Source organism: Amphiprion ocellaris, chromosome 10, assembly GCF_022539595.1.
Source record: "Amphiprion ocellaris isolate individual 3 ecotype Okinawa chromosome 10, ASM2253959v1, whole genome shotgun sequence".
Classification (NCBI taxonomy): domain Eukaryota; kingdom Metazoa; phylum Chordata; class Actinopteri; family Pomacentridae; genus Amphiprion; species Amphiprion ocellaris.
This window is the reverse complement of record NC_072775.1, coordinates 37,078,261-37,095,954: the sequence shown is the minus strand read 5'-3', so window position 1 is coordinate 37,095,954 and position 17,694 is coordinate 37,078,261. Positions and strand designations below refer to the sequence as shown.

Below are 17,694 nucleotides of genomic sequence, written 5' to 3'. Positions count from 1 at the left end.
GTTTCCACCACGCTGAAAGAACACGTGATTTGTCCAAACTGAGATCATGAAAACATGTTTTCCTGCAGTGACGGTTGACGTCAGACTGACGGCAGAAAGAAGAAGTTGACCTCCGTCTGTCTGTGGTTTGATATTTTCTGCAGGTCATCTGCACCGAGGCAAACAATGTGACAGAAGGAGAAGTGAAACTCAGCAACACACAATGATCAAACCAGAGCAGAGTATATACAGCTGTCAGACACAACACCTCAAACAGGACAGGACAGAAGACACGCAGGAGCTGGACACCTTCATGGACCAGCCAGAAACCAATTCAATTTTATTTATATAGCGTCAATTACAGTCAAATTGTCTTAAGACGCTTTACAGAACCCATATGCCTGTCTCTGCCAACATCTCCAACATGTCCAACTTCTCCAACATCTCCAACACGTCCAACACGTCCAACACATCCAACATGTCCAATGTCTCCAACACGTCCAACACATCCAACACATCCAACATGTCCAACATGTCGAACACATCCAACATGTTCAACACGTCCAGCATGTCCAACATGTCCAATATCTCCAACATGTCCAATATCTCCAACACGTCCAACATGTCCAACATATCCAACACGTCCAACATGTCCAACATATCCAACACATCCAACATGTCCAGCATCTCCAACACATCCAACATGTCCAACATCTCCAACACATCCAACACGTCCAACATGTCCAACATCTCCAAAACGTCCAACACATCCAACATCTCCAACACATCCAAGATGTCCAACACATTCAACATGTCCAGCATGTCCAACATGTCCAACACATCCAACATGTCCAAAATCTCAACACGTCCAACATCTCCAACACATCAGACATGTCCAACACATCCAACATCACCAACACGTCCAACATGTCTGAGATCTCCAACATCTCTAATATGTAAAACACATCCAACATCTCCATCTCAACATGTCCAACGCGTCCAGCATGTCCAACATCTCCAACACATCCAACATGTCCAACATCTCAAACACGTCCAACATCTCTAACATGTCCAGCACATCCAACATCTCCAACATCTCAACACATCCAACGTGTCCAACGTGTCCAACATCTCCAACACGTCCAACATGTCCAACACATCCAACAAGTCCAACATGTCCAGCATCTCCAACACGTCTAACATCTCCAACATGTCCAACACGTCCAGCATGTCCAATATCTCCAACACGTCCAACATATCTAAGCTCTCCAACATGTCCAACATATCTAAGCTCTCCAACACGTCCAACATGTCCAACACATCCAACTTATCCAACATGTCCAACATGTCCAAAGTCTCCAACATCTCCAACACGTCCAACACATCCAACATGTCCAACATCTCCAACACGTCCAACATCTCCAATATGTCCAACACGTCCAACATCTCCAACATGTCCAACACGTCCAACATCTCCAACATCTCCAACACGTCCAACATCTCCAACATGTCCAGCATCTCCAAAACGTCCAACACATCTAACATATTCAACATCTCCAACACATCCAACATGTCCAACACATTCAAAATGTCCAGCACGTCCAACCTGTCCAACACGTCCAACATGTCCAATATCTCAACACATCCAACATCTCCAACATGTGCAAGATATCCAACATCTCCAACACGTCCAACATGTCCGACATCTCCAACATGTCCAACATCTCTAACATGTCCAACACATCCAACATCTCCAACATCTCAACACGTCCAACGCGTCCAACATGTCCAACATTTCCAACACATCCAACATGTCCAACATCACCAACATGTCCAACATCTCTAACATGTCCAGCACATCCAACATCTCCAACATCTCAACACGTCCAACACGTCCAACATGTCCAACATCTCCAACACGTCCAATATGTCCAACACATCCAACATGTCCAACATGTCCAACATCTCAACACGTCCAACACATCCAACATATCCAATTCAATTCAGTTTTATTTATACAGCGCCAATTACAGTCAAATTGTCTCAAGACACTTCACAGAAGCCTTTCTCTGCCAACATCTCCAACATGTCCAACATGTCCAACACGTCCAACATCTCCAACATCTCCAACATGTCTAACATGTCCAGCATCTCCAACACGTCCAACATCTCCATGTCCAACATGTCCAACACGTCCATCTCCAACATGTCTAACATGTCCAGCATCTCCAACACGTCCAACATCTCCAACATGTCCAACATCTCAACATGTCCAATTCGTCCAACATGTCCAACATCTCCATGTCCAACACATCCAACATGTCCAACACATCCAGCATCTCCAACATGTCCAACACGTCCAACATGTCCAACACGTCCATCATCTCCAACACATCCAACATGTCCAACACGTCCAGCATCTCCAACACATCCAACATGTCCAACACGTCCATCATCTCCAACACATCCAACATGTCCAACACGTCCAGCATCTCCAACACGTCCAACATGTCCAACACATCCAACATGTCCAACACATTCAACATCACCAACACGTCCAGCATCTCCAACACATCCAACATGTCGAACACATCCAACATGTCCAACACGTCCAACATCTCCATCACATCCAACACGTCCAACACGTCCAACATGTCCAACACATCCAACATCTCCAACATGTCCAACATGTATAAATGTCCAACATGTCCAACATGTCCAACATCTCCAACATGCCCACTGTGTCTCTCCTGTGTGGAGCAGCCATCTTGTCTTGCATTCTCTCCTCCCTCAGAACCAGGAGAACCTAAAACACATCCTGGGATTTTGGAGGAGCCCTGCTGGTATGGAGGGTTCCTGAAGGAACCTTTGATGGCTCATTCAGAGAAGATGTTGCTGTGAGTAGAGAACTAACTGTAACTGCTGCTTTATTTATTTATTTCATGTTAAACAGTCGTGTTCTTGTACCTGGCAGCACGTCCACATAAATAATAATAATAATAGATTGAATTATAAACAAATAGGTCCTGATTGTTAATAAAAGGTGAGCTATCAGTAAAACAATAGCTAATAAAACTAATAAATAGTTGAAAGTTATTAAAAGTTAGTAACTATTTAACCCTGTAAAACGAACTGTTGTAAAAATATATTATTTTTTAAAAAACATTTCATATATATATATATATATGTATACATATATATATACACATATATATATACATATATATATACATATATATATATACATATATATATATATATATATATATATATATATATATATATATATATATATATATATATATATATATATATATATATATCAGACATTGCTTTTGAACCGTGGTTCTGTTTCATGAGTTTATTTTTTAAAATAATTCTGTTAAACTACGGTTCAAAAGCAATGTCTGATTTTCATTGGGTAATTTACATAGAATTTTTATTTATTATTACTTTTGTCAGATTCAAATTATTTCTGTGACCATTGTGGGTTTTTCTTTCATTAACTGAGGGGTTACCAACAATTTTGTCCGTGTGTGTATATATATATATATATATATATATATATATATATATATATATATATATATATATATATATATATATATATATATATATATATATATATATATATATATAAATTTGTTGTTTTGCTCTTTTTTTCTATATTTGGGTCTTACAGGTTTAATAATCACCTGAATATTTTTAAATGTTTTTATTACTTTTTTATTTACCTTTTTCCCAGTAACTTAATGAATTTCTGTCAGCTCAGTGCTCATGAGTTCTGCTGATAATTAGAATAATTAGAGCTGAACGTGGTAGAGCTGCTCTGGTTCCTCAGGAAACCTTTTAGAAGTGAACAGATTCCTCCTCAGGTTCCTCCTCAGCATCGTGAAACGCTGAGCTGTTTCATCAGATGTTTGTTGAGCTGTTGTGAAACTGAGAGCTGCTCTAATGGCTGCAGGAGGAAAAAACCAGACATCAGCTGAGGTAAACTTTCTAACCGCTCCTGTGGGTGTCCACTTCCTGCTGAGATTCAACAACAGCAACCTGAACCAGAGTCTGATGTCTGTATCCATGGAAACATAGAAACAGCTGCTGGTGCTGCATTACCTGTTGCCATGGTGATGTCAGGATGCTGCTGTCATTCAGATAGAACTTTATTGTCTCTGGGTGTCAGAGTAATCTGATTACATGCAGTAACGGTCGGTACTCTGCAGGTCTGTGTTGGACTCTGCTGCAGGTCAGCTGACCACTGTGAGCTTCAGGACTCTTCCGGACGCCCCTCCCTGCTGATGCAGCTGAATCCGTGTTTCCATGAGGACAAAGCTTCGGCTCCCTGCAGCACAAACATCCAGAGAACAAAGGCGGCCGAGCTTCCAGAAGCCCGTCCTCCCATAAATCCCGGCCCTGAGCGGCTCTGAGCGGTTTGACACTGTGAGCCGCTGAGCGTCATGCCTCTGCCCCGACGCCGCTCATCCTTCCTGGGACAGCCGTCCTCCGAGCGTCCCGCCTCCTCCTGCGGGAGGATCGGAGCCTCCGGCACGGCCGCCCCCCGGGGCGTCTTCGTGGGCTCCGCCCCTCCGGCCTGCGGGGCCTCCAACCTGGGGACCCGGGTGTCCCGCAGGGCCCTGGGCATCAGCAGCGTGTTCCTGCAGGGGATGCGGAGCAGCGCCACGCCTGTTCTGCCCCGCGCCGGGGAGCGGGCGTCACCTCACGGAGCGGCAGCGGCCGGACTGAACAGCTGCCTGATGGAGTACCGGGACAAAGTAAGAGCCCTGGAGCAGCTGAACCAGCAGCTGGAGGAGCAGATCCGCCTCTGCCTGGACCGGAAGGCCTCCAGCGCCGGAGCCTGGGGACCCCTCCGCCAGGAGTGGGAGGACGTCTACAGACAGGTGAGACAGGGAGGACAGGTGAGACAGGGAGGACAGGTAAGACAGGGAGGACACAGAGGACAGGTGAGACAGGGAGGACAGGTAAGACAGGGAGGACACAGAGGACAGGTGAGACAGGGAGGACAAGAACGACAGGTGAGACAGGGAGGATGTTTGCTTCTGTCTTGACAGCCTTTGTGTTGCCATGGTTACCAGTTACCACCTGTGATGTTAAATCTTGTGTTCTCTGTCCACCTGAAGTGTCTCCATGGCAACAACTGTGTGTGTGTGTGTGTGTGTGTGTGTGTGTGTGTGTGTGTGTGTGTGTGTCTGCTGCTCCCTGCTGGCTGCTCTCCTCTCAGTGCTGTGTTTTCCTACTCTCTGCAGGTCAGTGAAGCCATCCTGGACAACGCTCGGCTGATGCTGCAGACGGAGAACGTTCAGGCCAACGCCGAGGACTTCAAGGACAGGTCACTGATCAGTCTGATTATTGATCTGATTATTAATCTGATTATCGATCTGATTATTGATCTGATTATCGATCTGATAACAATCAATCAATCAGTCAATCAATTAGAGGAAATCCTCTGAAATCAATACAGGGAGAGCAAGTTAAGTTTAAACCTGGAAAGGAGGAGGTATAGTAGCTGTAGCTCCACCCACAGGAGGAGGTGTAGTAACTGTAGCTCCACCTACAGGTACGAGAACGAGCAGCCTTTCAGGAGGGCGGTGGAGGAGGAGATCAGCTCGCTGTACAAAGTGATCGATGAGGCAACCCTGACGAAGGCGGAGCTGGAGGAGCAGATGGAGAACATGCGGGCGGAGCTGCGTAGCTTGGAGCAGAACCATGAGCAGGTTCTACCTGGAACCAGCCTTTAAGCTGCTGCTGAGCTAATGATCCTTAATGAACATGTTCCATTAAAACCAGCAGAATTATTCTCTAATGTCACACAGACCAGATCCTTTAACACTGTTCAGGTTTTACTGCATTTAAAAGTTTTTTTAGATTCAATGGTTTAAAGTGGAAATTTATATAAAAGTAAAAACTGAGTTCTTCTAAATCAATGAGTTTAAATCTTAATCATTGAACTCGTCAGAATATTGTGAATTGATGTCATTCTGAAGTCAGGTCATCCTTTAATGACTGGCATCAGGTAGCGTCATGTGACCTGACCACTTCCTGTCTGTGCAGGATGTGCGAGTCCTCTACAGCCAGATGGCGGGTCGAGAGGTGGATGAACCCGATGCTCCCATAGAAACCAGTCTGGACCAGATCCTGGCCTATATCAGGAGCCACTGGGAGAAGGTGACGGAGAGGAACCGGGCCGAGACAGACAGCTACCTGGAGTGTAAGGTGAGGACGTTCACCTGGACAGGTGTCCTCGCAGGTGCTCCTGCAGCGGGTCTGACCTGTGCTGTTCTCCTGCAGGAGGCGCACTGTGTGAGCAGCAGGCTGAGTCCTGAGGAGGAGCAGGTGGAGGCACTGAAGGCCGAATGCAATGACACCGGCTGCAAGATCCAGAGCCTGCAGGCCGAGACCGAGTCCATTCGAGCACTGGTGAGACACCACAACCCGTCCATGACCCGATCGGTCCACCCGTGACCCGATCGGTCCGTCCATGACCCGATCAGTCCTTCAATAACCTGACCGGTCCATCCATGACCCAATCGGTCCGTCCATGACCCAATCAGTCCTTCAATAACCTGACCGGTCCATCCATGACCCAATCGGTCCGTCCATGAACCGATCGGTCCATCCATGACCCGATCAGTCCTTCAATAACCTGACCGGTCTGTCCATGACTCGACTGGTCCTTCAATAACCCAATCGGTCCATCCATGACCCAATCGGTCCACCCATGACCCGATTGGTCTAGCCATGACTCGATCGGTCCATCAGTAACCCGATCGGTCCATCCATGACCCGATTGGTCTATCCATGACCCGATTGGTCTATCCATGACCCGATTGGTCCTTCAATAACTTGATCAGTCCGTTCATGACCCAATCGGGTTATCGATCAATAACCCGATCGACCAGGCCCATCCATCGATGACTTGATCGACTCGGTTGTTGTCTAACCTCACACCTGTCTCCCTGCAGAAACGTGGTCTGGAGAACTCGCTGAGCGACGCCCGCCACTGGCACGACATGGAGCTGCAGAACCTGGGCTCAGTGGTCTCCAAGCTGGAGGCGGAGCTCGGAGACGTCCGTGGGGAGATCGAACAGCAGCGCCGTGACTACGACACGTTGCTAGGCAACAAGCAGCGCCTGGAGCAGGAGATCGGCATGTACCACGGTATCCTGGATGGAGAGGAGAACCGGTTCCAGCCCGCCGAGATGCCGTGAGTCACAGAGGAACACAGACAAAATGGAGAACATAGAGAACATACAGTCATGGAGGAAATAATCAGACTACCCTTGTTTTCTTCAATTTCTTGTTCATTTTAATGCCTGGTCCCACTAAAGGTTCATTTGTTTGGACAAACCTAATGATAACAACAAAAATATCTGATCAGAGTCTAATTTCAGAGTTGATATCAGACATTTTCCATGGTTTTCTTGATAATAACCAGAATTCCTTCAGTTCTTCCATCAGTAGCTATGGCATCGTTCTGCCAAAAACAGCTTTTAGGATTCCATGTTTTCTTTTCTGTCTGTTTTAGTCCCATGATCCACACAGGAGTTAGTACTGATTCATAACCATTGTTTCTGATGACTGCATCCATGCGTCTTGGCTGTTCTCCACCAGCTTCTGACATTGTTCTGCTGTCACAGCAGCACATTCCTGTTGTACTAATTCTAAGTGATCTGCTTTGTTTTTGGGTTTGTGATTCTACATTTAGCATCTGATGGTTTTCCACAAGTTTTCAGTTGGATTTAGATCTGGTGATTGAGCAGCCAAGGCATGGTTCCAATGTTCTGGTTCTCCATCCAGGCTTTAACTGACCTTGTCTTGTTGGAAAATCCAGTCATTGGAGGCAGGAAAGAGTTTTCCAGCTGATGGAAGAAGACTGTTTTCTAGAGTATCCCCAAACATGACCTGGTTCATTCACCCTGTTCCACCCAGACTGAAACTACCACAGATGGTCACTGATCCACCCCCATGTTTTACTGTAGGAGCAGACAGTCTGGTTTGTAGCTTCTCCAGGCTTCCTCCTAACCAGTAAGTTGGCTGGAGTGGGCATCAACTGAAAATTGGATTCATCCCTGAAGAGAACCTCAGTCCAATCATCAACAGTCCAATCCTGGTGATCCCAGCAAAGAGTAACCAGCTTTCCTCTGCCTTTCCTTGATGAAGGGCTTCTTCCTGCCCTGTGTGACTTCAGACCAGCTTCAACAAGTCACTTTTCCAACAAGTCCCATTTCTCCACAGTGTCCACTCATTTTTAAGGTCCCTGGAGGTCTGAGGACGATTCGTGACACAGGAACGGATGAGTGACGGTCACCTGATGAGTAGAAAGATGTTTCCTGACCAGCTTGCAGTTTGGTAGAACAGTGCTGGGCTCGTTTTTTCTTGGTGTAATGAACGACTGTCTGGGAGATCTTCAGTTTTTTCGATGTCTGCCTTTGTGGCTTCACATAAGTCTTTAGTTTTAGGCGTTATGTGAGAGCTGACAGTTTCTGAGTTGTGCTATGGCTTGAATGTCAGGAGGAAACCACTCTGGGCCTTTGCATGTGCTGCTGATGACATGAAATGTCCTCTTATATACCATCAGTGGGCTGCCGCTGCAGAATGAATGTAGAGGAAACCCTGACCCTGGAATACAATGAAGCTGAAGCAGGTCAGATAGGACATAAAGTATTATGGAATCAGCTGCATTTAAAGTCCTGTTCATTGTATTCTTCAGGTAATAAACCTTTATTGGTACCAGGCGTTTAAAATGAACATGAAACTGAATAAAACAAGGGTGGTCTGATCATTGTTTCATAACTCTATAACAAGTCCACACAAACACCCTGCGATTGCTATGGAGTCAGATAGCCGATAAATGTTTAAATCCTGTGACGATGTTCTGGTAGACGATAAAATCTACTTTTTAAAATGTTAAATCCAGATGATAAAACCACTAAATGATCAGGTTCTCCACCAAACAGAACAAATTAAAGCAATAATCCACAGGAAGACGCAGCGCATCCAGATCATCAGACGGAGAAACTACAACAGAATCTGTTCAGAAGAAGAGAACATCAATAACAGAAACATGACATCATGTTCCTCTAACAGGAAGTAGAAATTAATGGTTCCACTTACCTGTCCAGGTGTTCAGGTCTGCACTCAGAGCCTGAGGGAGCTGCTCCAGGACCTCCTGGACCTCCAGGACCTTCAGGACAGTGATCCCAGTGGAGGATCAGAGCCAACTGAAGCCCAGCAGGCACTCTGTGATCTGGACCTGGTCCTGCTGGGTTCCACCTGTGAGGTGTGCAGGTGTGACAGACGCTAAGAACCTGCAGCTACCTGCTGATTGAGCTGCTTCATGTGAATGTGATGTTAGGGCCTCAGGTGGACCTGTTGCCAGAACACCGGAGGACTCTACCGGACCCAACTGGGGTTGTGGGTCCAGACTGGACCAGCCTGACCTCTGTTGGGTCGAGATTGTTTGTAATTATGTCAAGAAACCAAATAAAGATTTTAAAACAAAGGAAGTCCTGTTTATTTGTAGGATGTTCTGAAGATCTACAGATGTAGGAAATCTGATTAATCTCCAGGGCACCATGACAAAGACTCACGAGGAGGTTCATGACCTCCAACCAGAGCTCATGTGAGAATGTTCTTCCTACACCACCTTTTAATTGTAGGAGCTCCTATGATCCCCAGGACCACCAAGGTTCTGGATCAGAACCATAAAAAGTTTGAAGTGTCTTTCAGTTTACTGACAGGTAAAGGTGCATGAGGTCGTGGTGCGTTCAGGTGCAGTCTGTTCACAGAAGCATTAGGAGACGCTTAAATTCTGCTGCGACCATAAAAAGATGAACTCATGAACGTATAAATATGGAAAATATTTACATCTGAAACATGGAGAACACGTTCCGGAGGAGCTGAAAGGTTTTCTGTCTCAGCTGTTCCTCTATTGATCAGTGATCAGTCAGAATGAAAATAGAAACAGACATTATTAACCTGAAAATTTCCTCTTTAATGATCCACAAGGAAATGAAACAAAGAGCTCAATCATAAATTAATCAATAAAAATAAAGATCAGCCGTGATGAAGCTGAGTCGGAGGCTGAGGAGCACCCATCAGTAACCCCATCTCTTCTTGTCCACTGAGAAGCTCCCGGAGCTTTCAGCCGCAGGTCACATGATGCTGACTGAACCGTCTTCATGGCAACCATGACGTCCAGCTGAAAGCTCAGGAGAGGGTTCCAATCAATGAAAAACCAATCAGGTCATTATTGACAAACTGATCTTCAGCCTGTAAAACCATCATGAAGCTCTGCAGACCGAAGTCACAGTGAGTGCCAGTGTTCACCATCAGAGGAGCGGAAGGTCACGTTCCTGAAGAAACAGCAGCGAAAACATCTGCATGTTCTAAAACATCTGCACGTTCTAAAATAACTCCATGTTCTCACACACCAACCAGCAGGAAATATAGAAGAACAAAATGAAACCTTATATCATTCTTCCATCATCATCATCCATCCTCCGTCCATCCATCCATCATCATCCATCCATCATCATCCTTCCATCATCATCCATCCATCATCCATCATCATCCATCCTCCATCCATCCATCATCATCATCCATCCATCATCCTTCCATCATCCATCCATCATCATCCATCCATCATCATCATCCATCATCATCCTTCCATCATCATCCATCCATCATCCATCATCATCATCCATCATCATCATCCATCCATCATCATCCTTCCATCATCCATCCATCATCATCCTTCCATCATCATCATCATCATCCATCCTCCATCCATGCATCATCATCATCCATCCATCATCATCCTTCCATCATCATCACCCATCATCATCCATCCATCCATCCTCCATCCATCATCATCCTTCATCATCTTCCATCCATCATCATCCATCCATCCATCCATCCATCATCCATCTATCATTATTATCATCATCCATCATCATCCATCCATCCATCCTCATCCATCCACCATCATCATCCATCCATCCATCCACATCATCATCATCCATCCATCATCATCCATCCATCATCATCATATATATATATATATATATATATATATATATATATATATATATATATATATATATATATATATATATATATATATAAAATCACTTTCCATGTTAGTTGTACTTTGCATGTATCATTTGTCTTATCATGCATGTATCAAATTGTGTGTTTTATGGTCCTTGCCCCCCACCCCACCCCTCTATCTCTACCTCTACCTCTCTACCTCTTCTGTCCCTCTCAACCCACCCAGCCAGCAGCAGATGGTTCCCCCACATTAGAGCCGGGTTCTGCTCGAGGTTTTTTTCCTGTTAAAAGGGTGTTTTCCTGCCACTGTCTCCTTAGGGCTGCTCTGGGGGTTCAGGCATATGGGTTCTGTAAAGCGTCTCGAGACAATTTGACTGTAATTGGCGCTATATAAATAAAATTGAATTGAATCATCCATCCATCATCATCATCCATCATCATCCATCCATATGATCTAAAGTGAGGAACTTAAAGGTTTTAAAGGTTCATTCCTCCCAAAATGCTCCATTCTCTCTAAACAGTTCAGTTTTTTTTCCTGTTAAAACATTTTTTTTTGTTCTGTTTGCTGCCCTTTGAAACGGTCTCAATATTATCTGAGCCACATAAAGAGTTCATGAAAACTAACATCTCATCTGGAGCTTTCTTCTTCTTCATGTTTTAAAAGGACCTTGAACCAAACGTGGAACTCCAACGGTGAAACTGTGGACTCCACAGGTGAATGCAGCTTCCTGCAGCGCCTCCTACAGGACAACTCTGACTGAGCAGGTGTACGAAGCTGTGCGGCCTGCAGGAGGCGCTGCTGCACTGCTCTCAGCTGTGACGTCTTCTTCGGGTGTCTGCAGTGCTGCGTATCGATAAAACGGTCCCAGAAAACCGATCAGAGTGGTCATCGTCTTTAAGTCAGCAGCTTTGTTGGTTTGATCAGGTAGAAAATCCTGGACGTGGATCAGTCCACCACTAACAGCACAATGCTAACAGCTAGCCTGGGTGGGCCGGCCTACAGTTTCCCAGCATCCCGCAGCCCAGTGTCAGTGTGCAGGTCCAAGCCAGGCCGTCGTACCGATAAAGCTCAGTGGATGCCGTGGGGGGCGCTGCCCCCTGCCCACTGGTGTCAGTAAGACGTTGATCCTCGGCCGTGATTGGCCAGTTTAGGCGGGCTGCAGCGGGATGCAGCCAACGCCCACGCCGCCCTCGTGGCAGACCATGGGGGCCATGAAGGTCCAGCGGTTGGTGTCGGGGTTGTACATCTCCACCGAGCTGAGGTTGGACTGTCCGTCGTAGCCGCCCACTGCGTACAGACGCCCCGACGTGGACACCAGCGACACCCGACTGCGCCGTGTGTTCATGGCCACTAGGAGGCTCCACTGGCCGGAGGCGGAGCTAAACACCTCGGCGCCGCTCAGGAAGCCTGAGCCGTCGTAGCCCCCCGCCACGTACATGTGGCTGCCCAGCGACGCTGCGCCATGACGACAGCGCTTGTTGAGCATCGGCGCCGCCGGGTGCCAGCGGTTGGTGTGGTGGTTGTAGTACTCCACCTGCAGGGGGCGGAGCAACAAACACAGGTAAACAACCAATCAGAAATAACAACAATATCAACAATAACACAACTACTGATGTTAGTTAGAATAATACTGTAACACTGTAGTAGTGACAGGAAGTATAATAACAGAGCTTTAAAAACAATAATAGCATTAACAATAAAATAAATATAATAATTATTAGAGACAGACCGATATATCGGCCGGCCGATATTTTGGGCCGATATATGGACTTTTTTCAACATCGGCCATCGGCCGATATTTACAAATAAAAAGCCGATTTGTGATCAGGCACCTGTACGGGCAGCTGCCGCGACCGCTTTTCCCTTAGAAGGACCCCCGGCACTCAGAGCGGAGCATGAGCAGAGCGAGTGAGCCAGGCAACAACAAGCCTAACCCTAACCACTTTCAGGTTACTTTTTAATTGTATTTTTTGTAAACTTTAAGTATTTTTTATGTTATTGTACTTTTTCACTTTTTGTGTTCAATAAATGTTACAGTTCTACTAGTGTATTTAATTTGTAATATATACATGTATATACTTTTAGTGTTTAAATTGCCTTTTGTAATCGATGTGCTTTAAAAAATTAAGGATATCGGCCTTAAAAATCGGCTTCTACAATCGGCTTTAGATATCGGCCATCGGCTGAAAATTTTTTTAAAAATCGGTATCAGCATCGGCCTTTGAAAATCCCATATCGGTCAACCTCTAATAATTATAATACTACTAGTAATACCAGCAGATTAAGAGTGTAATTATACTAACAGAAATACTAACAATCACAGCTGTTCATGTTCAGAACGGAGCGTCTCCAGTTCATTTATAAAGCTGCACAGTTTTTATCAAACAGAAACGGTTCTTCTTTGGTTTCATCGTTCTAACAGAACATCTCTGGGTTCTCCTTCATTATGTTCTGGTTCCACAGAGCTGCAGGACTCCTACTATCATCAGAAACTCCTCCCAGCCTCTGCCTCAGACTGAACACCTTCAGGAGCTCCTTCAGGAACAGACTGTTCCACCCTAAGAAGGAACGTTTCTGCAGTTCCTTTATTCCAGCTGTCAGATTGTTCAGTGCTGCTTTATAAACTTCGCTGTTTACTGTTGCACTTCTTTTCCCCAATTTACACAAACATCCACGTACTCCAGAGCAATAACTGAGCCCTCATCCTCTGTATTTAGTCTTCTACAGAATATTAAAACAATCATCTGTATTTAATGCTCTCTGATTGCTGCTCTGTGTTTTTCTTATTTATTCTTGTTCTGCCTTTATACTTCTGGAGCTGCTGGAACAGTGAACTTTCCTACTGTGGGATCAGGAACGTTAATCTGATGTTAAAAGATGAGATCTGACTGGATGTTCCTAATGAAGTGGCTGCAGGCAGCTGGAGAATGTTCCTCTGGTTCCACACTGACCGTGTTGAAGATCTGCAGACCGTCGTGGCCTCCGGACACGAAGATCCTCCCGTCAAACACCGTCACTCCGGCGGCGCTGCGGCTGGCGCTCATCTCGGCCACGACCGTCCACCTGCAGGTCACATGACAGGAAGCAGCTGAAAAAAGCCTTAAACTGGTGAGCTAATCTCCTCTGCAGCGGCGCCTCCTGCTGGCTGCAGCCTGCCTTCATGTCACCAACACAAACCAAAGTCAGAAACATCTAAAAAGCTGGCAAGAAGAGCTGCTGCTGGTCTGTTAACTTAAAACTTTAACTACAGAACTGTTCTCAAATATTAAGGGGTTTGCTGCTGAAAACTCTTAAATGTTTAAGGTTACAAAACAGGATACAGGGTTTATATCACATATGTCAAAGTCAAGGCCCGCAGGCCAGATCCGGCCCGTGAATGAATTATCTATGGCCCCCGGGATGATATTTAATTAGTATTAGAACCGGCCCGCAGGCCGCAGCCGCCCGCTGGTGTTTTGCACGCACCAATACTACATTCCCCACAATGCAACGGTAGCCCGCGAACTCAAGCAGGCCTTGGCTTCATTATTCATCAGCAGTCAGAGCAGATGTCAACATCCAGCTACCCCCCTCCCTAAAAATGGCTAAACGGAAGGTGGATGCTGAGAACAGGGGGTTTCAAGCCAGGTGGGAGGCAGAGTACATGTTCACGGCGGTAAAAGGCAAACCTGTGTGTCTTCTGTGTGGAGAAAGTTTGGCTGTAATGAAAGAATATAATCTAAGAAGGCACCACGAAACGTCTAAGAAATCCACAGACAAAGACAAGAATATGGACACGGAACAAAGGCTACAGGAGGTGGAAGAATTAAAACGAGGTCTTAAGTCCCGGCAGGCTCTCTTCACAAAAGCCAAATCACAAAGCGAGGCTGCTGTCAAGGCTAGTTTTATTGTGGCAGAAGAGGTTGCAAAATCAGCCCGGCCATTTACAGAGGGAGAGTTTATCAAAAACTGTATGTGAGGCAGTGTGCCCAGACAAAAGGCAACTATTTTCAAACATGAGCCTGAGCAGAAACACCGTTGCTGAACGTGTAGACCAGCTTTCCACCAATCTAAAAGAACAGCTTGTGGGAAAGGGAAAAGATTTCATCGCATATTCCCTTGCTGTGGATGAGAGCACCGACTCATCTGACATTGCCCAGCTGCCAATTTTCATCCGTGGAGTGGACTCCAGCCTGAGCATATAACAGAAGAGTTTTTGGTATTACGTTCTATGCATGGCACAACTACAGGACAAGATCTGTATGAAGAGGTATCCAGATGTGTAAATGAGATGAGGCTGCCTTGGGAAAAACTCGTGGGGTTGACAACAGACGGAGCCCCAGCGATGTGTGGGCACAGGAGTGGATTGGTGGCAAGGATACGTGAGAGGATGCAGGAGGAAAACGTCACAGATGAGCTGACAGCTTATCACTGCATAATACACCAGGAGTCGTTGTGTGGCAAAGCCTTGAAAATGGAACATGTAATGAGCACCATAACAGGAGCAGTTAACTTCATCAGAGCCAAAGGTTTAAGCCACCACCAGTACAAGGCATTTCTGGGTGAGTTAGATACAGAGCATGGTGACTTGCCCTATCACACAGAGGTGCAGTGGCTAAGCCAGGGAAAGGTGCTGCAGAGATGTTTCGAGCTGCGTGAGGAGATCCGTCTGTTCATGGAACGCAAAGGGAAAGACACAACAGAGCTCCGAGATGAAAGGTTTCTGTGTGAAATGGCGTTTCTGTGCGCTATCACGAGCCATCTGAATGTGATGAACCTGCAGCTGCAGGGACGGGGGCGTGTCATGTCTGATATGTACAGTACAGTGAAGGTGTTTAAAACCAAGCTGAGTCTGTGGGAGACGCAGATGTGGAAAGAAAACTTGAGCCACTTTCCCAGCTGCCAGACCATGAAAGAGAAGCTCTCTACCGCTGTGTTCCCGAGTGCACAGTTTGCTGATAAACTCAACATACTTGCCGCCGACTTCTGACGCCGATTTGCTGACTTTCAAGCCCAAAAAAGCAGGTTTGAACTGCTCGGCAATCCTTTTGCAGTTGACGTGGAAAGCGCACCACCAAACCTACAAATGGAGTTGATTGAGCTCCGGTGCAATGACACACTGAAGGAAAAATATGAGAGAGTGAGTGCTGCTGAGTTTGCAGGTTTCATCCCCGACACAATCCCCCATCTGCACATCCAAGCTGCTCAGACGCTCTATGTTTGGCAGCACATACCTGTGAACAACTGTTCTCTTTGATGAAGCTAAACAAAACATCACACAGGAGCCGTCTTACTGATAAACACCTTCACTCAATCCTGAGGATTTCCTCAGCTCAGAGTCTGACCCCGAGCATTGATGAACTTGTACAAAAGATGAGACACCACCAAGTATCAGGCTCAGCCTCAGACAAGTGAGCATCACAGAGCATTAACGTATTTTTAGCTTTTAATTCAGTTACATTTTTACATTTGTTTCTACAAGACGTGATTTTTCTTTGAAGGAAGTATTGTTTTGTCTGTGTGCCATAGATTTTTGTATTTTATTTTATTGTATTTTATTTATTTATTTATTTATTTATTTATTTTTCAGTTAATGGACTCAGGGAAAATTGCAGATAAGAGCCATGAGAAAGAATACAACTGATTTGATTTATTTTTTTTATTTTCTCATTTTACTATTTGAAAGCAGTAACTGGTAAGATCATAGAGCAGCACAATATTGCATTTTCAGTTTATAATGCATGCAATTTCATTTATGCATTTATCTTGATATTAAGAAACATATTTTGTTTTTGAAGGACACTTACTTTTTTGCTGTTTGCCTGTTGAAAATGTTTTCCCTTGAAATTACTGACAGAGTAATAAAAAATATTGGATGATTCATTTAATCATTAAATAATATGCACTGTGTTAGGTCTTGGTTCAATAGGCTATGTGCAATCATTACAATATGTTTTAATAGACATTGACCCAGTCCGGCCCTCGGCTTGTAGCAAATTTGTTTTTTTGGCCCTCTGTGTATTTGACTTTGACATCCCCGGTTTATATTAACGTGAGTTAAGGGTTTATATACAGGTGAGCTAATGGTTTATATTAAGGTGAGTTAAGGGTTTATAGTAGGGTGAGTTAAGGGTTTATATTAAGGTGAGTTAAGGGTTTGTGTTGACGTGAGTTAAGGGTTTATATTGAGGTAAGTTAAGGGTTTATATTGAGGTGAGTTAAGGGTTTATAGTAAGGTGAGTTAAGGGTTTATATTGAGGTGAGTTAAGGGTTTATATTAAGGTGAGTTCAGGGTTTGTATTGGAGTGAGTTAAGGGTTTATATTAAGGTGAGTTAAGGGTTTGTGTTGAGGTGAGTTAAGGGTTTGTGTTGAGGTGAGTTAAGGGTTTGTATTGAAGTGAGCTAAGGGTTTAAATCAAGGTGAGTTCAAGGTTTATATTAGGGTGAGTGAAGGGTTTATATTAAGGTGAGTTCAGGGTTTGTATTGGAGTGAGTTAAGGGTTTATATTAAGGTGAGTTAAGGGTTTGTGTTGAGGTGAGTTAAGGGTTTATATTAAGGTGAGTTAAGGGTTTATAGTAAGGTGAGTTAAGGGTTTGTTTTGAGGTGAGTTAAGGGTTTATATTAAGGTGAGTTAAGGGTTTATAGTAAGGTGAGTTAAGGGTTTATA

General features: G+C 45.0%; 2 protein-coding genes and 1 pseudogene across 2 annotated transcripts; 2 read left to right on the top strand and 1 right to left on the bottom strand.

The window, feature by feature from the left end:
• Positions 1-4,392: 4,392 nt before the first annotated feature.
• Positions 4,393-9,496, top strand: LOC111568789 (beaded filament structural protein 2, phakinin). The gene is made up of 7 exons (XM_023270596.3): positions 4,393-4,874; positions 5,241-5,323; positions 5,552-5,708; positions 6,046-6,207; positions 6,283-6,411; positions 6,957-7,198; positions 9,117-9,496. Exons 1-7 carry the CDS (start codon positions 4,434-4,436, stop codon positions 9,190-9,192), a joined length of 1,290 nt encoding a protein of 429 aa, XP_023126364.2. The 5' UTR covers positions 4,393-4,433; the 3' UTR covers positions 9,193-9,496.
• Positions 9,497-11,138: 1,642 nt separating this feature from the next.
• On the bottom strand, positions 11,139-15,040 carry LOC129349924 (kelch-like protein 18). Its single transcript, XM_055014805.1, has 2 exons — positions 13,999-15,040; positions 11,139-12,581 (listed from the first exon to the last, which is right to left on the bottom strand). Exons 1-2 carry the CDS (start codon positions 14,089-14,091, stop codon positions 12,195-12,197), a joined length of 480 nt encoding a protein of 159 aa, XP_054870780.1. The 5' UTR covers positions 14,092-15,040; the 3' UTR covers positions 11,139-12,194.
• LOC129349903 (general transcription factor II-I repeat domain-containing protein 2-like) lies at positions 14,628-16,441 on the top strand (annotated as a pseudogene).
• The last annotated feature ends 1,253 nt before the right edge of the window (positions 16,442-17,694 follow it).

Excerpts from the sequence above, each read along its gene's own strand:
- LOC111568789 (XM_023270596.3), top strand. The coding sequence starts at position 4,434 with ATGCCTCTGCCCCGACGCCGCTCATCCTTCCTGGGACAGCCGTCCTCC. Across the intron at positions 4,875-5,240 it reads GGGAGGACGTCTACAGACAG|GTCAGTGAAGCCATCCTGGA; the intron begins GTGAGACAGGGA and ends TACTCTCTGCAG. Across the intron at positions 6,412-6,956 it reads CCGAGTCCATTCGAGCACTG|AAACGTGGTCTGGAGAACTC; the intron begins GTGAGACACCAC and ends GTCTCCCTGCAG.
- LOC129349924 (XM_055014805.1), bottom strand. The coding sequence starts at position 14,091 with ATGAGCGCCAGCCGCAGCGCCGCCGGAGTGACGGTGTTTGACGGGAGG. Across the intron at positions 12,582-13,998 it reads GTCTGCAGATCTTCAACACG|GTGGAGTACTACAACCACCA; the intron begins GTCAGTGTGGAA and ends CGCCCCCTGCAG.